This window comes from Phocoena sinus, chromosome 11 (genome assembly GCF_008692025.1).
Source record: "Phocoena sinus isolate mPhoSin1 chromosome 11, mPhoSin1.pri, whole genome shotgun sequence".
Classification (NCBI taxonomy): domain Eukaryota; kingdom Metazoa; phylum Chordata; class Mammalia; order Artiodactyla; family Phocoenidae; genus Phocoena; species Phocoena sinus.
The window spans coordinates 34,724,151-34,748,891 of record NC_045773.1 but is presented as its reverse complement, the minus strand read 5'-3'; the positions used below and the strand labels follow the sequence as shown (position 1 = coordinate 34,748,891).

General features: G+C 39.7%; 1 protein-coding gene across 1 annotated transcript in view; it reads left to right on the top strand.

Moving 5' to 3' along the window:
• The window catches only part of CACNA2D3 (calcium voltage-gated channel auxiliary subunit alpha2delta 3), a 795,852-nt gene that overhangs the window by 210,068 nt on the left and 561,043 nt on the right, over positions 1 to 24,741 (top strand). Inside the window, exon 4 of the mRNA XM_032649095.1 lies at positions 17,633 to 17,692. Coding sequence (XP_032504986.1) covers positions 17,633 to 17,692 — 60 coding nt within the window. The remainder of the gene's footprint in view (positions 1 to 17,632; positions 17,693 to 24,741) is intronic.

The window sequence follows — 24,741 nt, the reverse complement described above, 5'->3', positions numbered from 1 at the left end:
CTCATAACGTAATTACAAGAAGCCGCTGTCAAATGCTGCTAGTTCAGGGGAGGTGCAGGGATCATGGGGGATGGTGGCAAAACACCATCCCAGGGGAATAAGTCAAGAGAGAAGTACAGTTTTAGAGGGTTTTGAAAGAGCCCTGACCACACACTCTGCCCCCTAACCTGGTACCTGGAAGAGCTCATCCCAGTTTTTTAGTGGTCTCTTTATAAGCCTTGCTAACTTGCTTTCCTAATAAACTTATCTTAATTGAGCCAGGATCTTCATCATGTTTTCCCAGAGTATCCTGGGTTATGTGCCCACCGGCCCCTTTGGTCTTTGTAACACTCTTTTGCTCCTTCCTTGTCCCTGACCCTGTGGAACATTACCTACCATCTGCATGGTTTAGATGCCTGCCCACGTTGACCTATGGTAGTGGTCTATCCTTTGATTCACACCACCCATTGTCTGACTGTTGCTTATAATATTAGTTATCAGCAAAGTGAAAAGCATTATTGATGGTTTTCATTGAATACCTGCATGTTAAGAACGATAATGTATTAAACAGCATAAACTAAGTGGTTTGTCTTAACGAAATATTGATAAATGAGGGAAATTATATAAGGAGCAAGATTTTATTAGAATACCTGGGCACAATTTGGTATTCTTGTTTTGACTTATTTTATTAACAGTTATTATTTTAATGCTTTTATCTGAGATACCTATCTATTCATCATATCAAATAGTAGTTATTTGATTACATATTTATCTCCTTTACTATTTTGTGCAATCTTTAAGAGGAGGACTCTGTCTTATTAATCTTTGCTTACTAAATAATACTTGAACTTCTTCTGAGAGAGAGACAGAGACAGAGAGAGAGAGAAAACCCAGGTGAGTCACTGATCTCTTCTGGTTCATATAAGCTTTAATTTTCAACATATAACCAGCATATCTGCTGTAATCAGTTTAATAATCATCATATGTGTCCTGAAGCTAATATTTGGGGGTGTGTTCTCCTTTTAACCTGTTTCACTTGCTATGCTAATCACCCTGCCTACTTCACCTTCCGCCCCCCAGTGAAAGCTTAATTAACATAATAGAGATAATCACAGATATGTATACATATGATGTATCAATATTCAAGGACTATGGCAGGTCACTAAAAGGGTTGTCTTTTTTTTTTCCCCCTAGGCCTAAGACTTTACAAAAGAACATTTTTCTTTTAAAAAAAACTATAAAATAATTTAATGACACAAACCTTTTTAAAAAATGGTGGTATAGAATAGGACTAAGTTTTATTGTTAGGTGTGATTAGACGTGGCAGTGATAAAGCCACGGCTGTACTGGGGACCATCTGCATGGTGTTCAGTGCTGTACACACTGCTCCAAGCAGCTGGCATGGGCAAGCTGAGGCCTTGTGCTTTCTCATAACTTCCTTCCCTTTGTCCTGTCGCCATCCCCTGTGGCCCCTGGCCCCTGATCGTCTTGGCTCACTTTTCCTCCAGCATCTTTCTGAACTCATTTAGGATGAAGTTCAGTACTTACACGAATTAGTCCAGGCTCCTACCCCACACTGGCTCCAGCTCTGCTCAGTGGCCTTGTCTAACTGCCCAGACTGGTGTGCCCTCCATTCCCCAAACTGCGCCTTGGCCTTTCACAGCTTTTCCCACTTAGGGTATCTGCCTTCTTTCCTTGGAACTTGCCTAAATCCTAGGCACCTCTTTTTTTTTTTTTTTTTTTTTTTTTTTTGCGTTTTGCGGGCCTCTCACTGCTGCGGCCTCTCCCGTTGCACAGCACAGGCTTCGGACGCGCAGGCTCAGCGGCCATGGCTCATGGGCCCAGCCGCTCCGCGGCATGTGGGATCTTCCCGGACGGGGGCACAAACCCGTGTCCCCTGCATCGGCAGGCGGACTCTCAACCACTGCGCCACCAGGGAAGGCTTAAGGCACCTCTTAAAGTTAGTTTAGAATTCATCTCCAATCTCTTCCTGGCCGCAGTATTGGAGAGTCATCACTCCATTCCTCTCTTACACCTCCTATTAACTGGACCCCTTGTTTGAAATCCGGCAAATGGCATCAGGGATAGTTATTTATTATTGTGAGATGTGACTACAAATTCCTAGAGGGCAGAGACTGCCATAAATGTTTTGCAGCTCCTTTCAGTGTCTGTCCATGTTCTTTGTATATAGTAGATGCTTAATAAACATTTGTTGAGCAGTTGGTTTCATGTTCCTTGAAATCAGATGTTCTTAGTTAATTTAATAATAGAGGCTTTATTTTATTTTTTCTTCTTGATGTATCATACAAAAGATGGGAAAAATCTATTTGGAATGTGTTGAGATATAAATAAACAATAATAAATTATTATAAGCCTTTCAAAATGTTGTTGCTACTCTATGAGCTTTTCCTCCATTTGGTGTTTACTTTCTCAAGAATCAAGAAAAATCTTAATTAGCACTGTTTGTATGTTAGCTCTGGATTGACCTAGAATTATGCTAGGTACCATTAGTTATAATTCTTAGACTCCTGTGGTTGAGTGTTCACGCTACAACACACTTCAGAGGATCATTTTAATATACTTACTTTTATCTCAATAATATTTATTTAGTGTTTCTTGTCACAGTTATTGCAAATGACAGTAATTTAGCTAGTCTGAAATGTGTTGTGTTAAAAGTACATCAGATATCCTAGTTAAGGATCAAGTAAATAAGTAACTCTTTAGAGGAGAATTAAATCTCTTCACAGACTTGCCCAGTGTCATAGTTGGTGGACAAGAACTTTCCCTCTGTTGATGGTGATTGGCCATCACCAGTTTACGTTCTATGAAGCCAGGTTGAACTCGCTAAGCCAGCAGATGTCAAGGAGTCATTTGTGCTTTGAGGAACATCAGACAACAATACATATTTAATTCCATCCTTATATACCAAAGACACTCTTTTTTGGTGACAGTTTTATTGAAATATAATTTATATACCATACAGTTTACCCATATAAAGTGTAAATTCACTCTAAGTTTTAGTGTATATATATTTATATATTATATTTAGTATATATATTATGTACGTTTAGTATATGTATTAAATCTTAGTATATTTACACTTGTATATCCATCACCACAATTAAATTTAGAACATTCTCATTACCCCAGAAAGAAACCCAATAACTTTAGCTATTGTCCTTCAATCTTACCATTCTCCCCAGCCCTCCATCTGCTAATCTGCTTTCTGTTTCTATGAATTTCCCTTTTTTTGGACATTTCATATACATGAAATCATATAATGTGATCTTTTGTGATTGACTCCTTTCACCTAGCATACTGTTTTCAGGTTCCATCCATATTGTGGTGTATTAATGTACATCATTCCTTTTTATTGCTGACTTATATTCCATTGTATGGATATACCACATTTCTTTATCCATTCATCAGCTGTTGGACATTAGGGTTGTTTCCATTTTGGGGCCATTATGAAAAGCACAGTTATGAACATTTGTGTATAAGTTTTTGTGTCAACTTAGTTTTTCATTTTTCTTGAGTGTTTACTTAGCAGTGGAATTCTGGGTTGTATGTTAAGTCTGTGTTTAACCTTTTGAGGAACTGCCAGATTGTTTTCCAAAGTGGCTGTATCATTTTACATTACTGGAACACTTTTACTGTGAGAAAATGGATCACATTATAGATAAAAGGGTTTCTACATTTGCAGACTTGTGAGTACATTAATTCACATTTCTGAGTTTCTCCCATTGATATTTTTTCTAACAACTTTATTGAGGCATAATTTACGTCCAATACAATTCACCTCTTCTCAGTGTAGACTTCAGTGATTTTAGTAGGTTTACCAAGTTGTGAGTGCATCACAGTAATATGGCAATTGATGTACAATTGATTGTACATTTTCATCATTCCGATAAGATCCCTCCTCCCATTCCCATTTATTTGACATATCCTTACTCATTTAATTTTGTGATTTGTTGGCGCATGTGGTTGCTGAGCCAAAGGGCTGAGTAAACTTTGTGGCTAACAAACATAAAGTTGAGAAATGTTTATCAACTTAATTTTTTTTTAAGTTTGAGTAGGTTCACAAACTCATACTACAATTTTGTAATCCAGATAGCCCTGAAAATTGACACTTTTCTCATACCTCATTTGGTAGAAACTTGATCTGAATTGATAGGTGGATATGTATAATATTTATTCGTTCTACTTAATGTGAATAATCACATATCTTACTACAGAAATATTAATATTTGACTATGGGGTGCTGCCTCAGCCCTCACTGGGGATGATTTGTAACAAATATGTGCTACACATGTATCATTTTACCTTTGTAAAATCATTTTACCTTTCTAAAATCCAAATAATCCTGAACTAGTGTAGCATACCTGGCGCCAAAGTTTTCACGTATGATCTTGTGGACCTGTGTTTGGTTTTAGAAGTCAGCACCTCAGGGCCTTTGCACTTGCTGTTCTTCTTCCTGGGAAGCTCTTCCTCCAGATAGCCTCTGGGCTCCTTCTTTTTATTCAGGTACATGTTGATTTTGCAGGAATCTCTTTCCTGACCATCACAAATGTTTGTGCCCCTGTCACTTTCTACCATGTCACCTTGCTTTGTAATCTTCATGGCACTCATTCTGATGTGATCTAATGCATTTGTTCCTTTGCTTGCTGTCTTTGTCTCTTCCAACATAAGCCCGTGAAGGCTAGGTTCTTGGCTGTTGTTTCACCATGGAGATGCTCAGGAGGCACTGAGCAGTGCAGTGTGAAGACCATGCCTCCTGGCTGTGGCAGCCTGTCCTTGCTCAGTGTCCTGCTGCTACTGAGCTGATCCTGCTCGGTTCCCCATGGGGATCGAGTGGAACTTGACTAAAGGATACTTCTGAGCAGCTGCTATCAGACCACATAAGGCTCTTGCCTCTCCCAGCACAGAGAAAACTGGATGTTTGGTCTTGACTCTTGTGTTAACCCCTTGTCACCATGGAGACAAGTTCTTTGAAAGGTCTCCAGGCCTGAAAGGGAGGATAGCTCAACTGTGAGAGATATTAGGTAGTCGTCAGCCTCCAGATTATTATTATTATTTTTCTTCAATGATAGATTTGCATCCATGTTTTGGGGACATGAAGAAAGCCGTGACCAGAACATCAATCTGCTTTTCTCTCACCAGATAAATAGGTGGTAGGCACGGTTTCTGATATAATGCAAAAGATACAAGGGTGTATCATTTCCTCCAATCTAGGTCTTATGCCCCTCTCTTTATACCTGGTTTTAAAGCTTAATACTCATGATAGTCAGGATCTAATCAAGACATCTTGTCGTCAGTTTATTTGCTTGTTAGACTTAAGTCTTTGCTTAAGGACCAGTTGAGGCAGCTGCTAGTGACCACGGTTCCAAGGGCCTATGTCACACCAGAGGGCATCCACGTTGGCATCGATGGTCCGAGTCTTTATAGCAGTTTAGCCAGCTGGGAGCGTCATGAGTTTCATTCTTAACCCCATAACTCATTCTCTGGTCACTTTGGGGTGGTCCCTTCACCCCTCTAAGACTGTTTCTCATCTGTGTGATGAGGATGTGATGCTCCCTAGGGACTTATTGTAGAGCTTAAATGGGCAAACATTTGTAAAGTGTCGGCACAAAGAAGGGCCCTGATTGTGTTCATTTCCATTTTCTGTGTCTTCCTTGGACTCTTAATTTGCTCAGCATAATTTAGCTCCTTTAGAATGTTAAAGGGAATTTAAAACCCACCAAAGTCCAAATGTATTTTATGAATTTACTGAAACTGCATAGACTTGCTGAGATTCAACTGCTTTGATTCACAAAGTGGACATTTTATATGGTTGAACTTACTACTTCTCTGTGTGTCTATTTTACAGTGCAAGAAGGGGCTGGGTATTTGGAGAAAGGCAAACATAGAGTGTCAGTGTGTTGTCCATTTTGTTTGGTTCTGTAAGAGCATCAGAAAATTACAAGAGTCCAGACTGCAGGGCATGGCCGATGAGGAGGGAGCGTGTGTGAGCAAAGCATGATGAATGTCAAAAGCAAGCCTGGTATACAAATGAATTGCATAGACATTTGAGAGAATTTAAGTTTTTGGTCTTAGTTTACTTTTATGTAAAATGGATTTAGTCCTTCATTAGTTCTGTCTTTCCTTCATTAAAAAAAAATCCTCTAATCTTTTACCACTAGCATGTGTTCATATATCTGCTTACTTAATTGTCATTTTGAAATAAAGTTATAATTAAAGGTTGACAGAGCAGAAGGAGAGTTGAAGCAGAGAGAATAAAGTATATGAATAACTTCCCCAAAGTTCACACCTTCTATGTAATTTCAGTTCATAACCTGGGCATTAAAAAAGGGAGAGCCAGCTTATCCTTTAAGCTGGCTTCTCATCCTTGGAAATTTTAAAATGGGAAGTCTAGTTCCAAAGGGTGAAAATGGCATTCCTTGAATGCAAAAGGAACATATATAAAATAGAAGGAAAAATGACAAAAAATGAGTTGAAGGCACACACACTTCATTCAGAACCAGCCTCTTGGTTTACTCACCTCCCCATGGACTTAAAAGCTCATATATACACAGGATCTTGTCCCCAGGGTTGGTCCCCTTGCTGCACAGTGTCTTAAGTTGAAGCAGTCATTTTCTTGAAAGTATTGGGCAGGGTTGAGAGTGCTGGCTTCAGGATCTTATTTCTATTGCTGGAGGACGGCCTTTTCTGAGCACTCTGAAGCAAGGGACTTGCATAAAATGTTTGGGGACCAAGATCATGGGAAGAGTCTTATTTTTCATCATTCATTCTTGATTTCATTTGAAATCAGCTTCACACATATGCATAAGCGGTTAACTTTACCTTAGAGGAGTAAAAGCCAGCTTGGTCTGATATCCCTGGGTTCTTCAAAACTCAGGAGGGACCCAGGCCATTTTCATTTTTCAAGGCTCCCAGTCTGTTATGAAATGAAGAAATGACAAAACATAGTTGAAAATTGTGTTATATTTTAAATATTTACATTTAACACATTACTGTTTGTTTGTTTTAACAAAGTGCTTATACAGTGTAACTGAGCTCTCCCCAAGAAGTAAAGGATACAGTAAAGAAAATTATAATGCATCATAGGCTGCATGGTCCAGGAAAGAGATGCAACTTAACAGAACTTCTCCTTCTGGTGCTATGGTTCTCTGTGAGTGTACGTGTGATCTTTTTAGGAGATTAGTGTAGAAAGTCTAAGTTTAAGGCTCTTTGAATTGGAGGCCTGGGCCCAATGTCTTTCTGGTCCCTGGGAGGTATCCCAAAGCTACCCTGAACTGAGTCTACAGGGAGCTTCCCATGGCAGTTCTTATTACTGCTTTTTGCTTATTATTGCTCATATACCGTGAGCATGTTTTCATCTTAAAACCTTCCTTCACTCTGCATTCCCTTCCTGCTATGCCCTAAACCTCTCCCTCCCTCCCTTCCTCCTCCCTTCTTTCCTTGCTATCTAGATATAGTAATCTAATCTATCTTTTTCAACACTGCTACCAGATTAATTGAAAGATGACTTAAATTTCAGAACTGATTATTTTGCTTTTATGCCCAATTAGACCTCTTCAGCTCCTTACCCCCACTGCAGTGCACAGAGCATAGTATTCCTTGGCCTTGCTCATTTGGACCCTACTTGCCTGCCTCTTTGCACCCTTCTCCCCACACCACTGACCTTCCCCATTCCAAACTACCTACAGCTTTGCAGACACATGAGGCGTCTTTCTTGGAGCCTTTGCTGTTCCTTCTCCCATCATTTCTCTTGGCCGCTTGGCTGACTTCCACTCATCCTTTAACTTAGACTTGCTGTCACATCATTTATGAAACCTTCCCCACACGTAACTCTGCCAGGGAATGGTGCCGTATTTCCTGGCGGAGTTATCTGCTCCCTGCTTTGAGTTGTCATAACACCTTAAGCCTCTCTGCTTTTGGTTTCACCGTGTGTAAAGTTGGGATACTATATGTGCTTTCCTTTATAGGATGGTTGTGAGCATTAACTGGATTAATTGATTAAAGCACTTAGAACTGTTTGGCACTGGGATAGGAAGTGTGAAACTGAATAATTTGCTGTTATCACCTTGTGGGACCTCCTGTAATAGCCCACACTGCACTGTCTAATTACTTGCTTCTCCTCCCAGCTGAACAGTGAACGTGTTGGTCATCTTCATGGCCCAAGCCTCTAGCATGATTCTTCTCACATACTTAATTATCATCAGCATTGTCTTGTCATCATCATCAACAATAATAAGAGCTAACATTAATGGACATTCACTGTGTACCAAGAACTTTTGCCCAGAATACTCTAATGAAGTAGCTGGAGCCAGGATTCAAAGTCAGATTATCTGACCCCAGAGCCTGCTCTTGGACCAACATGATATGCTCCCTTCCAAACTGAAGTTGCCTGGTAAATATCTGGATGGATGGATACAAGGAGAGAATAGCAACGGAATTGAAATAGCTTTTCCCCTGCATCATATTTACATAAAAATCCATCTTGAGTAGGTAATAATCTGACTAGACATGGAAATTGTTACGTATCTATTTTCTTTTCTTCTTCTTTTTAAAATTTATTTATTTTAGTTATTTATTTTTGGCTGCATTGGGTCTTCGTTGCTGCGTGCAGGCTTTCTCTAGTTATGGCGGTGGGGGGCTACTCTTCATGTTGGTGTGCGGGCTTCTCATTGCAGTGGCTTCTTTTGTTGAAGAGCACAGGCTCTAAGTGTGCGGGCTTCAGTAGTTGTGGCATGCAGGCTCAGTAGTTGTGGCTTGCGGGCTCCAGAGCGCAGACTCAGTAGTTGTGGTGCATGGGCGTAGTTGCTCTGCAGCATGTGGGATCTTCCCGGACCGGGGATCAAACCTGTGTCCCCTGCAATGGCAGGTGGATTCTTAACCACTGCGCCACCAGGAAAGCCCTATCTCTCTATTTTCAAGGAGAAAGAGAATTTTCCTTCCCTGGCTACGGCTGGGGCCCAGGGGCTGGGAGCTGCCACACTTGCCGTCCAGTTCCATGTCTCACAGGTACCATCCATCAAAAGAGCTTGCTTTGGCAAACAACTTAATTTCTGTATTTGTGCCATTCTGAGGACATCGGTCAAACCTTTGATAAAGGCGCTTGCCTCATTCCATTTTCAGCCTGACTGATCACAGATTTTGCTGCTGAAGCTAAAAAAGAGAGTGGTGGATTCTGAAAATCAGTCCTTAAGGAGCATGTGCACAGCCTTGTGTTTGAGAACACGATTTGGAGTCCTTTCGTTGGCAGCAGAATTACTCTCATGTAACCTCCATGTAACCGTGAACTTGGGGATTTGTTCCAAGTTCTCCCCACATGAGAGCCAACTGTGGGTGGCACAGACTCTGTGGTCTTTTCCTGTTCCTGTCAAGCTGTGTTATGCCTGAAAACCTTGTCTCCTTCCCTGCCCCTTCATCATGATATCTTATATTTGTGTGGAATCCTTCAGGAAATGTTTTGTGTGTACATGCTCATCATATTCACACATGGAGATACAGACTAAAGATTGGATAAGAAAACCAAGACTCAGAGAAGTAAAGATTTTCCCAGAGTCAAGTAGCTACTCAGTAGGAAGATCTGGATTCAAACCCTTGTTCCTCGGCTCTGAGACTGTTCTGATTCTACTGGGCCATAATGTTTAAAAGACCAAAAGCTTCTTGAGAGCCAAGACTAAGTCATCTCCTCCTTAGTGTCCCACTCAGTTCTTGTTGCTCTTCTGATTACTGAATGGGTTCTCAACAAATACTTGTTAAACTAAATTGGACAGAATTGATGGAAAGTTGTTGCTACAACCAGGATTGGAAACTCTCTGTAGGGTAGATATCCTCTCCAGTACTATCACCTTCTTAACTTGGCTGCACTTTATGTTTCTTCTTCTTTTTTAAAAGTATTTATTTTGCTGCACTGGGTCTTAGTTGTGGCACGTGGGATCTTTGTTGCAGCATGCGGGATCGTTAGTTGCGGCATGCGGAGTCTTTAGTTGCGGCGTGTGGGATTTTTAATTGGGACATGTGGGATCTTTAGTTGGCGGCATGCAAACTCTTAGTTGCGGCAGGCATGTGTGATCTAGTTCCCTGACCAGGGATCGAACCCGGGCCCCCTGCATTGGGAGCGCAGAGTCTTAGCCACTGGACCACCAGGGAAGTCCCCTTATCTTTCTTATTTTAGGCAAATGTTTACATCTTCCTTAGTTAGTTGGACAGTACCTTCAATGCTCTGCCATTGTGGGTTCCAGTCAAAACCTCTTGAGTCAGCTCTGGAAAGATGTAATTAAGGGCTGGAACAGAATTTCATTCACCACTGTCAGAGCCCTCTGTGATAGGTGACTTCCATTGTGTAAAACAAATGTTCATCCTCAAACTGACATAATGTCATAGTTCTTTTCATCTCGGACTTGTCCTCTCAGGAAGTTAATGGGAGTACCATTGCCCACAAAGAAAAGTGTTCCGTTATCTTGGAACTGAAGTGTTCGGAGGGAACTTTATAGGGTTTATGGTTAAATAGCCTTGATTTTGGTAATTCAACTCTAAACCACTCCCAAGAGGACTTACATAAGCAGAAGACCATGTTTTAAAATGCTGCATCATTTGGATAAATTTACTTGGGCTGAAAAATAAGGTTGTCTTTTCTTCCTGTCTCCTTCCCAGCTGCCTTGGCCCTTGGGTAGCTTTTTGAGCAAAGTTTGGCTCTTTCCATCTTCAATAGCTTTGCAAATGTTACCTTTTGGCAAATGTAGCCTTAGATGTAGAATGAGATGACTTTAGTTTGGAAATTGGCCACTCATGTTGATAATAGCTATTAATTTAATCAGCCTCAAATTTATAACAGGTATCGCCTGTAGAAACAAAGATAATTTTTTATTGATTGTGATCAAGTCTTCTGATGTAAACTCTAGGCTTATTTTGTCTGTAAAAGGCTGGTGTAGTCGTATGCAATCTGAAAGAGACAGGAAGAGGGAGGTAGAGGAAGGGAAGAGAACTCTCCCCACATACACAAGATGTGTTTGCTTTATTGTTCCGTTACCTGTTTTCTCTGGAAACTTTATAGATTAGCTTTTATAATCCACTTTGAACTGTTGCTGTTTTTAAAGCAGAAGCAATCTTTGCAGCTTTCAAGCAGAAGGTCATTTTATACAAAATGTTCATTCGTGTGCAACAAAGCTTATTTCTTCTACAGGATCAAAGAAATAATGAAGGCTCCTTAAAAGTTGTTTTTCTCTAAAGAAATGATCATCTTGATAGTTGGTGATTTATATGTGCCTTTCCTGTTGGAATTGAAAAGCGAAAACATTTGTATCAGTAAGGATTACTGAATATTATTAAGCTCTCAGATATTACTGTAACTGCAGTTTCAGCGTTTCAGAGTGTAGGGAAAGATGTCTTGGATTTCTTCTTGTCTAGTTGATGTCTATCTCTCCAGGTTATTCCTTTGCCCTGGTTTATTGCCTGATGGTCATCCAGCCATTGATGTGGTCTCTGTGTAGGTCTCTGAGATACAGCTGTTTCTAGAACAAAGTCCTGGAAGTTTTCTTGCCTCCAAAACTTTGTTTACAATGTTTTCTTGGGCTGGAACACTGTTTTAGCAATGTCCTGTTTTCCTTTAGCGCTCAGCTTAAATGTGCCTTTTTCTGGGAAGCTTCGTGGCCTATTTTTACCATAATTTATCACTTAGCCCTTTATATTGAAATAGCTATTTTCCTGTGCATGTCCTCCATCCTTCTGTAGACCACCTCATGATGTGTGGTGGCTCATTGGTGGTACAAGTCCTTCACTTACTCTAGCTACAAAAGCATCAAAGATTAATCTACACTGTTACGGAGTGATAAAAACTCTATCCGGATTACAGAAGGGAAGGGATTAAAACGCCAGATGGAATGAAAATGTAAATTTAAATATCTTACATTTTTCCCCCAGTGTAATGATTCTTAAATTGTTGGTTTCTGACTGTTCACACAAGAAAGGAGTGTTTGAAATTCGTCTTGGGACAAATCTCATTTTGTCCATATTTCTGGACACATCTTTTGATGCAGTGATGGCATTTAATGAGAAAAGAGATTTTTCATTTTTATTTCTAGGATCAGTTGAGTTTTGAAATCTGTGACTGTAGAGAGGACCTGGGTTTCCTCTGTCCTTACCTCTTCAGATGGTCAGCATGTCAGGTTCAGGTCCTGCCCTGTAACATGGTGCTAGGATAGTATTCATCCAATATACACACTGATTGGCAAAAGGTATAACTATTACTCCATCAAACTCTAGTAGTTACAACAAAAGCGACTAACCCTTGTGTAAGGAAAAGATGAACCATGCCACACTGGGTGTGTTTGTGACAGTAATTATTACTTCTACTTGATCGCTCCATTTGGTTGCTTTTCTAGCTCTTATGGATTTGAAGGAAGACTCACGTGATCTCTCATTCTGGTATTAATGACAATTTGATAACTAGCTGTAATTTAATCATTGATGCAGCCCAAATCCATGTTAATGATTACACATTTTCCTTAGAATCCCTTCAGTTGAATTTAAGCATTATTTGAGAAAGAGTACTCTTTTGAGTAAAAAATGGCAATAAAAGCCTGGTATGAGTATTAAATGTGTTCCTGCAAAACATAAAATGAAAATCACTGAACATATTAAGTGCTTTGAAATCTTTGTTAAATTCCAGCATCCCATGATCACAGAATTTACAAGCAAAAGCTTTTTAGCTTTAACATGAGAAATAAAAATAACTTTTTTCTTTGCTTTTCATATGGTTTATATATATATTTTTTTAATTTTTTATTTATTTTATTTTATTTTTTATTTTTGGCTGTGTTGGGTCTCCGTTGCTGTGCGTGGGCTTTCTCTAGTTGCAGTGAGCCGGGGCTTCTCTTCGTTGCAGTGTGTGGGCTTCTCATTGTCGTGGCTTCTCTTGTTGCAGAGCATGGGCTTTAGGCATGCAGGCTTCAGTAGTTGTGGCACGTGGGCTCAGTAGTTGTGGCTTGTGGGCTCTAGAGCTCAGGCTCAGTAGTTGTGGCACACGGGCTTAGTTGTTCCGCGGCATGTGGGATCTTCCTGGGCCAGGGCTCGAACCCGTGTCCCTTGCATTGGCAGGTGGATTCTTAACCACTGTGCTACCATGGAAGCCCCTATATTTCTGTTTTAAGGATTTTTGGCTATAGTTGCCCCTGCTCCAATTTTAGGGATTTTTATTAAAATTTTTTTCACTTGTACACAATTTGTTCATCTGATAGAATCAGTAGGAGTCCAGTAATAAGTTACTCTGGTTGTGGAACCATACTTTCCATTGCGCTTCCTACTTTTCATCGCACATTTCTTTCTCTCTTTTCTCCTGTTAAGCCAAAATGATCAGGAACCAAAAAATGAAATACATGTAGAACAAAAAATCATTTTCTTATTCTGGTCCAATTTTTACTTTGACTTGGTGTCCTATTTTCCCCCTTCTGGAACATGACAGAGATTTAAGTGTTTCAGGGGAGGAGATGGGAGACTGTGCCTTCTGTATTGTTGCATGGATGTACGTGGGGTCATTGTAACAAGAAATAAGATGTGATTTTTTTTTTTTTTTTTTTTTTTTGCGGTACGCGGGCCTCTCACTGTTGTGGCCTCTCCCGTTGCGGAGCACAGGCTCCAGACGCGCAGGCTCAGCGGCCATGGCTTATGGGCCTAGCCGCTCCGCGGCATGTGGGACCTTCCTGGACTGGGGCACGAACCCATGTCCCCTGCATCGGCAGGCGGTCTCTCAACCACTGTGCCACCAGGGAAGCCCTAAGATGTGATTTTAAATGAAATGTTTTAATATTCCCACTATTACCCACAGCTATAAAATACTATCCATGGTCCATGGCTTCTAGCATTTCTTATAAATAAAGATAGCTTTTGTTTGTATTTATTCCACTAAAAAGGAAGAGTTATTTAGAAATCTTAAAAGTCAATGTAATGTGTATCAATTGATGAATTACAACTTTTTAGCTTGTAGGTGCTTTGTTCCAAGGCCAGGATGTATATTCCGCTATATTGTTATCATTTTTACTGAGTGAGGAAATGTTTGGTCATTAAGGGGGAAGGAATATCTGTGGACAAAACTGCTGCTTTCCCTGACCCCAAAGCTCAGTTTTGAATATTAGTCTTCAAAGCCGTTTTTACTTCCAGTGTTCAGTCTTAATTAAAAGCCACATACACAGTTCTGTAATCCAATCTGCAGATCCAAAAGGGGAATTCATACAAGAGAAAATTAACTTACTATTATTAAAAGAACACTGCCTCTCTAATGGGTATAATAGAGTAACAGGTCTCCTCAGGCTCAGTGGCAGTTCCTTATATAATAACTAAAATATTAGCACATTTAAATTGATTTTTCACGCCTGCAAATAATGATCAAGTCTTATTTTAAAAACATACTTAATTTGACTTAGATGATAAGGATATTTGCTCAGAAAGAGACATTCTGGGCTGTTATTTTCTACTGGTAAGCATCAGAGCTGGAAGTTGAGTGGTTTTGATTTTGTTAATGATGATTCAATTTATTTTTATTTTATTAACAATAGGAACTCTGTCCCCAGGACTACTCTGTTTTAGGTAAATTTATGGCACATGATTTCCTTATTAAATAACATTTCTTTTAATTCATTTATCTTTATAAGAGTGTTTCAAGAAGATCGACTATGCTTTGTTCTTTCCAAAAGGTACCTAGTTCTTGATGTTTTGTTTGTCATAATTGTGCATAGCAGCTGAGCCTGTTCTTGGTGTGTATGTAGGGGGTTCCCCCTGAATTTTCCCATAAAATGTAGGCCTGTCTCCTGCTGGCATCAAGAGAGCAGATTGGGATAACCCCACGGCAAGAAGGGTATGTCCTTTCAAAGAGTCCTGTTCCAAAGTACTTCTGTGCTTCACATGAGGCAGTATTATATGTGGCTGCCAGTTGGCTATCTTTTTATGAATCATATCTCCTAAACCTCTGTAGTGAGCATGATGGGAAAATATCTTTATGGAAACAAATATGTGAGATAAATTAAGTTAAAAAAAGGCATGTAGCAAATTTAACTAGAAAATGAACATAAAAACTGGCCTGCAGGATTAAAATTCTCATGGGCTCACAGCTCCACACAAAGAACAGTGTTCTGGATGATGTCAGTGGTTTGTACAATATTACAGAATTGTTCCCAATGTGTTATCTTCTTGTGCCCCGTGGCTTGTATTGCAATATTTGTAGTTGAAATACATTTCATGTTATATTACACATAAATTTGTTATTGGCATGTATGTGTGATATACATATACATACATATAAATGTAAATAAAATGTTATATATGAAATGAATTTCATGCTATGTTCTTTCATGATAACTTCAACTTGCTTATTATTTCTGTCTTGTTCTCTTATTTGTTGGTCCTATACAGCTTTCTTTTTCTTTTTTTTGCATTTCCAGTTTTTCACTTTTTTCAATATTATCTGTCTTGATAATTTAGAAATTTTATTTTGTTCTTATCTTTCAGTCATTTGTCCATTTCATCGACATTTCTTCTCTGGGTTCTCAGAGTGCTTAGACACCATGAGAAAACAACTTCTATGAGTTTAAGTAATTACAGTCAGAATGAATGGGTTTTTGTGATACATAAGTGTTCAGAGATGCATAATATTGGTTGCACACACTCCGTAAAGCTCAATATGTAAATGTAATTTAGAATGTATATGCATGATACATGCATATACATTCTAAATCTGTTAAAATGATTAAGAAAATAAGCTCTCACACAGATTTCTTAAATCACTGTCAGTCATTTATTTTTCAGGGTCCACATTGATACATATGCAAATTGTGTCAAGTAATCACAGGACAGTAACAAGCTTCATTGACTAGGATCGTTCCAAGAAGACCACAACCCATTGAAAGTTTGGGGCCAGTGTGTCCAGTCTACACAGATAGTGTCTCTCCTTTTGCTTTTTCTCTGTTTCCTGTCCTTTGTTTTATGCCTCTCTTCTATGAAGTATTTTATGTCTTATAGTGGAAATACATATATATATACACACACACATACAGATTTTAAAGAGATAAATGAGATTTAGGAAACCTTGGAAGGTTGGTGGTACTCATAAATCAAGGGGGTCTGGAGTGAGTGCTATTTGTAGTCAGTGGCTCTCAAACTTCAGCAGCTTCTGAATCACCCAGAGAGCTTGTTAAAACAGGTTGCTTGGCTCAGCCCCAGAGCTTCTGATTCTGTAGGACTGGGATGGGGCTTGAAAATGTGAGTTTCTAACAGGCTCTCAGGTGAAACAGATGCTGTTGGTGGGGGACTGCACTTTGAGAACCACTGATCTTGGATCGCCTTTTCATGTGTTTGGGATGAGGAAACTGAGAATCAGAGAGGGGAAGGGCCTGCCCAAATTTTGCAATGGTAGGGAGTTGCATCTTCAATAGAATTAGAACTGGATCTTGTGGCTCTGGCCCTGTACTGTTCTCCTGGGGTCTGTTCTTTGATTGACCAGAGAAGGCGAAGCTGCTTCCTGACTATCTGAAGAGAATGTGGGAAACCAGATTGGCCACCTCTCCCAGATTCCAGTCTATGGGCAACGCTGGCGGAAAGAGAGGGCTTTAGTGCTCGTACTGCTGCCTAACTTACCCAAATAAATTTCACTCTCTTTATTTCCGTGTCCAGTTTAATATTATAATTATTCATGGAACATTTGTTGATTTGTGATCATTTAGAAATTAATACTAACGTCATCATTTTTGAAACAGGGTCTGTTAAACTCAGTTCTATAATATGTCAAGAAAAAGCAAGCTAAAGACAGCATAGGCTACAAGAATAACTGTGGAAAAAATAGAAATGGTTGAATTCTTTACTTGAATCTAAGGTTTTGCTTTTAGTTCAATAAAATTTCAGTAAAATATTATTTCACTAAACAAGTTTTCTGCAATATCCTGTAGCATACATTTTCATGGTGGGAAATAACTTATTGTTGGAAAGTTCAAATTAAAGAATAAATGATTTGATAGTTGACTCATTGATGTTAAATGGAATTTTATGAAATTATTTTCATAATAATATGAATTGGTTGAATTTACTTAGCTAAGAAGAATAACAAGAGTTGTGTACTTACAGGTGTTGCATATTGATTTCATTTTAGTGATTTTCTTATTGGGATGCAGATTGTCAAAGTGGCATTGAGGTACCATTAAATTCAAATAACTGTCATTTGATAATTATGTACCAGAGCTGGGTGCAGAAGGAATTGACCTTAAATTGCGGGAATTAAATACTACTTGTAAATCATTGGGGAAGAAAGCCCACTTAGAGTTAGACTCGATTCAATTCAATAAATCTTGACTACGGGCCTTCTATGCTTAAGGAATGCACTTTTCTAGGTAGGTTTTGGAATCCATATCTGGCCTCAAGGGCCAGTGTCTTTGAATTTTTACTAAAGTGGATGCAGAACATGATTGGATGATGAAAGCAAAAACTAGATTTTGACACTGATGTTATTTTCAGTTTCGTGGAAGCAAAGGCAGCAGGTCACAGTTCACATGCCATGATATGATCTGTCATTTTTGGGCAATGGAGAAACTTCGGTCATTTCATGTTGTTGAAATGGGGTCGAGGCTACAGTTCTGATCCTTTGTGTTGCTTTCTATCTTGCCAGCGTCTGGTGGAGGCTGCAGAGGAAGCACACCTGAAACATGAATTTGATGCAGACTTGCAGGTAATTGATTATAGTTTGAGTTCAATTGTTTTGTGTGTTTGCTGCCAAAGGAGAAACACTAGGTATACTGGGAACACCAGGGTTCAGAGGTTTGGAGAGAAGGCTCTTGAGAGAATGGTACAGGGTTGAAATAAATGCGCCTGTTTTTTGACAAAATAGGACAGTGATCCTCAACCATTTTCCACTATGCAAGTTACAGTAGGTGATAACACACACTTACATGCATGTAACCAGGTTTCCTCTCTAATTCTGGGGGAGTTAATCAGTCAACTGACAATAATCACCAGAGCTTTTAATGGTAAATTGATAAGATAGATGGCAGAATATATCCAAATCCCTCTTCCATGGCTGCATTTTAAGTGACTGAAAGCAATGTTGTTATGTATGGATCTAACCTTGAATTGACTGTTAATTATATTTAAAAATTAAATCATTCACAGACCTGGGATTTGAACATCTGCTTAATAAACTTTTGTTGTGGATCTCATATCTAATCATGGCACACCTGTGTCTGGTTGAGAAGGACTTTGATGCTGTCATGTATATATAAAACATAGTTAGAGGCAAGAAGTGAATTGAATAATACTTGGAGGTTCCTTTGGGTCCCTCCAGAAGGAAATTTCATCTGTATTGTTTTTTTGGGTTTGTGACTTTTCCTCACTGCTAGCAAAACGGGTGAATCTTAATTCCTTGTCTGTGCCTTGCTAGAACATATCTCTTTTAGTGCCATGTGGTCACAATTAGGAAGTAGTGTTTATTTTGCTGTGTTTTCATTTATATGGAAAAGATAAATCTTCAAGCACAGAAAAAGATGGTGATACCAAAGATAGCCTTTGGCTGTGTCTCTGTCCCATGGTTGTACCTCTTGTAAAAGAATGCACACTCAAATGGGGTAATGGAGGAAAGTTTAATAAAGAAAATATTTACAGATGTATGGTAAGAGAAACCAACAAGCAATGGTGTTGTACCCCCGGGCAAGCCACACTCCTGGCCTTGAAGGAGCAAGGGGAGGGGGTGGTTTCTAGAACCCAGGGAGAGTAGCTGTATGGAAAGGGTAATTGATAGAGAGATGGTGAGCTAATAAGTGTAGAATCTGGGGGAAAAGATACACTGATAACTGTCTCTAGCCTTCTGATCTCTTGCTGGTACTCACCATTGGCTGAACCCAACTGTTGGTGTAGTTGATTTGGTTCAGACTTTCTGAGGCTTTGGGTGGAAAAGGGTGAAAAATGGGTCCGGAGGGGAAACAGAAAATATCAAGCCCACCATTGGGGGTCATTTTCAGTCATAACACCCAACGTGTGAAGCAAATAGAACCAAGAATGTAGCCAAGCATGAGAGGCTCCAGGGGGAGGCGGAGAAGCCCTGGGGACTGTTGGTAACACCTGGAGAGGAGTGGGGCAGCCAGCCCTGCTCTTAGAGCAGAGCTACAGAGAAAGAGCAGAGGAGTCAGCTGAAAATAGCAAGAGGCACCTTGCCTTCCTATAGCCACACCAGGGTCCATTTGTTGGTCACATTTGTCTTAAGTGTACCTCCCCTTCAGAGGGTTTGGACTTCTTAGAGTGGGCCAGAAGGGATTTGATGAAAGCATCAGGAAGCACCTTTTAGGTCTGAAGATTGTAAGGATCTCTTGAATGCATTGCCAAGGGAAACTATGTCTCCTTGGGAGTTCCAGAAGCCTTTTCAGGAATATTCTGGTTGTAAATGACAGAAATTCAACTCAAATCAACTTAAATTTGATAAGAATCTGTGAGTCCAATCTGATAATAAATAAATAGATAAATACATAAATAAAAGAGAAGGAAACACTCTTAACAGTAGAATGCCAACTACTAAATGTTGAAGAAATGATGGAGTTATAAAATAATGGTAATAATTGATTCAGGCAAGAATCTTCAGTAGATGCTAAAACTAGCAGGTGAAAGTTTGATGAAGAACAGGACATTGACAGTCTCAAAGTATCTGCCCACAAATTGCTTATTAATTACAAAGGGAATTATAGCAGCTTTATTATGGATAAACCATCTTAAACAGGTAATCAAAGGTAATATCATCAGTAATGACACAAAGTGCCTTCAGATGTGATGACCAGGAAAAATACACCAAAGATTTCCAAAGGACTCTTTTGGAAAATCTGGTGTTTATGGCTCATATAGTCAATTTTATTTTGAGATCAGTTGTCTACAAAAAGTAACTGGGTGAGGGAGGGAATGATTAATTGACTTGCAGGATTATTTATCCTTCAGGAGAGAAAAAGTGTTCTGTGGTTTAGCTTAACTAACTTTAGAGCGCTTTTTTTTTTTGGTCCATCTGAATCAATTGTTATTTTCTAAGAGTGCTCTGACTTCCTTCCTATGATTGATCCTTTACAATAAAATTCTGGTGCAGCACACTGATTCCCTTGTCAAATGTGGTGGTGGAAACACGAATGCAGCATGAGTATCCCTCTCAAAAAAAATAGAGACTGAGAGAATGGGTCTCTGGAGTCTTATAGTTTTTGTTCTCTTGGAAACAAAGAAGATGGGCCCAGTTTTTCCTCCCCCATTGTCATCTGTTCTGTATAAGTACAAGACGAATATCAGAGGCTACAGCTGTGGTCTGAGCACAGAGTAGATGTTGAAATAATCTGTCAATATTACAGAGTGTCATTCACTCTCTGGACCATGACAGAATGTTCTCTGGGTCAGAGTAAACCATGTGCACTTTTGTGGAAACCTGGAAAAGAGATGATTTGGAGAAAATGGATATGCATCAAATAATGTATGTCTGCTTAGATGAAGGTTTTGAAGCTGTGAAACATTGATGCTCTTATGCGCAAGTCTGTTAACAGCTTGGGTGTCAGCCCGGTTGCTCTCCCTGGGGTAGCAGGTCTGTGTACAGGCTCTGAGTTTATTGCTATGACGGTCCATTAGAACTGATCAATTGTTAACCTGGGTTCCATTGACCTCTCTACAACACCTGCCAGTGGATTGTTTTTATCAAAAAAATTTCAGAGTACCGTCTGCTTACCATGAAGTAATGTTGAGGAGGTTTCCGTGCTATTAGCTTGGGAAGAGCAGAGGGAGCTGGGAGTCTGTTTTCCTACAGAAAAAAAAAATGTTTTTGTGACATTTCCTAAACTGTACAGCTTCAAGTTACATAGTCTTAGCACCCACTCCACCATCCCATTTCCAAAATAAATAGGAAATGCTGGATCTGCCTCTTCTTTCACTTTAGATTGGAGTCTTCGTGTCTTTGCATCATCATGTGCTTTAAAAGTGAAGAATTTGTTTTTCGTTGGTAGAATCATCAAAAATTACCAAAAGAAAGTCATGCCTCCTTATTGTCAGGATTTTATTTATCATTTAAATTTCCTCTTACAGTTTCTCCAGAGGTTTAGCCTTTTCTTTTTGAGCTTATAGCCTTGACATTGGTAGTCCCTTCTGTAGGTCCTAAAATATGGCACTAGGTTGTTAGTTCTTAACAAAAACTATGTTGGGGCAAGAGGCAAAATATAGCCTTTGAAGGGTAGCATATGTGAACAACCCACAGTGCAGTGTCCTGCACACAAACCAGAGCTGCGTGGGTTCATTGGCTGGAAGACTTTCTTGTGGACACTGGTGTCGGTTTAGCCCTTGGGCTTGTCCCCCTGTATGGTGTCCTGTGGGTTCCAGACTGGCCTCTTGGTTTTGTTCTTTGTTCCCTGATATTTCCATTAGGGCACTTTTCGGTTAGAATTGATGCAAACACAGGCCTTGTTAAAATGGCATCTTCCCTTTTTTTAACTGCATGCTTTGAATTAACATAGGTTTTTAATGTAGAGCACATATGAGATTGATAATTATAAGAAAAGAGTTTAAAAACTGTCTTAATTATCACATATGATCATTTTAGCATTTCATTCTCGTTATGTGGATGGGGCAAGGGTGGGGTGGTGGGGGCAGCCCCTAGCCCTGATTATCCTAGCTATTGATGAATTTCCAGAAAACTAGGTCTGTGCATGTAGTATAATTCAGAGAGAAGCCTTCTCCTCTTACGTATTCTTTCTTTTGGGGTTTTTCTACTGGCAGCGAAGAAGAAAAAAGTCCTTTTGACAGTTTACTAAAAACCTGCTTATCTTTGAACTGCAAACATATTTTCTTTGAAAGCTGTCTTAAATAAGTGCCAATTGCACAGAGCTAGTGCACAGTGGGAAAAAACAAGAATTGTGGTTTTGCATTGTGTATCCTACGGAAACCTTTTTGATTACAAAGTTTTCTATAATAATTTTTCTTTGTTGCTTTGTAAGTAGTAGGCGGAAAAGGCCTGATGACATTCAGAGGGATAACAAAGTGTGAGTGGAAGGGAACTGGGGGGATGCAGTGTCCTGAACATCCCCTCCTGGTCACTGCCGAGCTGCTGTCACCTATCTTGCACACACACTGTCCTGATTTCAGAGTTGGGGTGAGGGGTTTGGATTGGAAGTGATGTAGAGACCACTGATGGGAAATCTCGGGGTGGGACAGCTTGTGATACTTGCTAGAGCATCTTCCTCCACCTCGTTGCCACTGCCTGTTGCATTGGGAGGCTGTGTTGAAGGAGAACCCAGGGAGGAGATAGCCACTGGGAGAAGGAAGCCTTTCTCAGAAGGCTTAGGAAGGGCATCTAGCAAACAGCAGAGTAGAGCTGTCCTTTTCCTGACAGCGTCCCCTTGCTGGCTAGTGAGGCTGTGCCCTGGGGAAAGACTGTATGTTGTGAAGGAGAGCAAAGGTCAGGTTTAGTAGAAGTACTTGCTGGGTGGAGGAGATGACTGCCCTTACAGCGTTTCTCATTTATTTCTGTTAAGCCGCAATCCATCCTTGCTCTCTTGGACTGAGTGAGGTGTTGAACTCCTTGCTGAGGGAGGAGGTGGAACACGGAAGACCCAGACCCCAGAACTGGAAATAGATTTTTTTATAGAGATAGCTCATTGACTTTTGTGCACTAAACAAGAAAGGTAGGGTTCACATCTGTAGGAGAAAGAAATGAAAAGAGAAGGAATATTTCACACTTTTTGTATTAAAATAAGCCCCTCTTTTCTGATGTAATTTATCAGGGGATCCTTTTTTTTTCTTTTCTCCTCCTTTTTCTTTTTATCAGCTTGGCCAGGGTTCACAGTCTTCTGCATTTTAAGATCTTACATTAGATGTTTCTTAGTGAGGACTTGCCATATGTCATTTATTCACAAGACTGATATGTAAATAGTTTCTGAGGAATCTTTAAGTGTGAGCATTTAAAAGTCAAAGTAATTTCTTCGTTGTTACACGCACACACACTGTCATTTTAATACATTTGGCTAGAACGTTATAACTTTTACAGAGAGAGCTTTTGTCTAGAGGTCTGAAAACGGAGGTTCTGGTAGTTCTGGTCCCAACTGGACCATTTACTTGCTCAAGGAACTGATTGCTCATCCATAAAAAGACAGATTGTAATATCTAGATGATTTCTAAGATCTCATTCATCTCTCATGTGCCAAGATTCATTCAACAAATAGTTATCAGTGATGTCCTGTGGGTCAGGTACTGGGTTTTGGATATGGCCAAGAGCTAGACAGATGCTGTCTTTGTTCTCATGGAGCTCATGCTCTAATGTGAGTGACAGATTTTAAAGACATGATGACAGAAATAATTTTAAAATTTTGATCATGATGAGTGACATGAAACATAAGCAGGGACTTCCCTGGGGGTCCAGTGTTAAAGGATCCACCTCCCAATGCAGGGGACACAGGTTCGATCCCTGATTGGGGAACTAAGATCCGACATGCTGTGGGGCAACTAAGCCCGTGCGCCGCAACTACTAAGCTAACGCACCTCAACTAGAGAGCCTGCGTGCTGCAAACTTCAGAGCTCACGTGCTCTGGAGCCTGCGTGCCACAACTAAAGAAGAGAAAACCCACGTGCCACAACTAGAGAGAATTCCACACGCCTCAACTAAGACCCAATGCAGCCATAAAAAAGAAGGGAGAGAGGGAGGGAGGGTGGAAGGAAGAAGAGAAACATAAGCACAGGGCATAATTACAGCGCAGGACAGGAGACCTTGCCTGGTCTGGGAGTTCAAGGGACCTTGGTGCAAATCCCTGAAGAATGAGTCTTGACTGAGTGGTGAGTAGATTTACCTCCTCCAGGGCTAGAAGAAATCTCCCCGCAAAGTTATAAGTTATAGCCAGGGGAACAAAAACAATAGTGTGTGCATTTCCGGTGCATCTGTGTGTGTGTGTAACAACAGAGAACCCGTAATACCTGTATTTTCCATAAATGCAAAATTAAAATTATTTTATCTACTTTCCATATAATAGTCTTTCTCACCTAGTGATACTTTATTGTTGCCTCTTTAATGATGCTTATCATTTCTTATCCTGTTAGTTTTATTCATGTGTGTCCATTTGTTGCTTAATTTAGATTTATTCAGAACTCAGCACCTGCTAGGCCCTGTTCTAGGTTGTGGGACTTCTGTAAACTGAGATGTGACCCTCATCCTCCAGGAAAGTTCTAATCTCCCTTTTTAAGATATGTTTCGTTAGTTGTTACTTTAAGGATTACAATAGGCATCTTTAACTTAAGTGCACAGTGTATCTTGAGTTAATTTGCTGTGCGAAGTCCCACTCCATCTGAAACAAGAATACTGTACTTCTACCTACCACTTTCCTTCATGTAATCATATATTTTACTATTATATGCGTTATAAACACTGTAAGATGTTATTTTGTTTTAGTTTTGCTTTAAACAGCTGTCTTCTAAAAAATTAAATAAGAAATAAGGTAGTATGTATTGATATTTACCTACACATTTACTGTTTCTGGCACTCTTCATTTCATTGAGTTTCCTTCTGTTATCATATCTCTTCAGCCTGAAGAATGTCTTTTAGCTTTTTTTTTTCCCTTTTGGCATTGAAGGTCTGGTAGCAACAACTTCCCTCAGCTTTTGGTTAGCTAAAAATATCTGTATTTTGCCCTCATTTTTGAAGGATAATTTTGCTGGATACAGAATTTTTACTTGACAGTTCATATTTCTTTTACCACTTTGAAGATATCATCCCATTCTCTTCTGATCTTT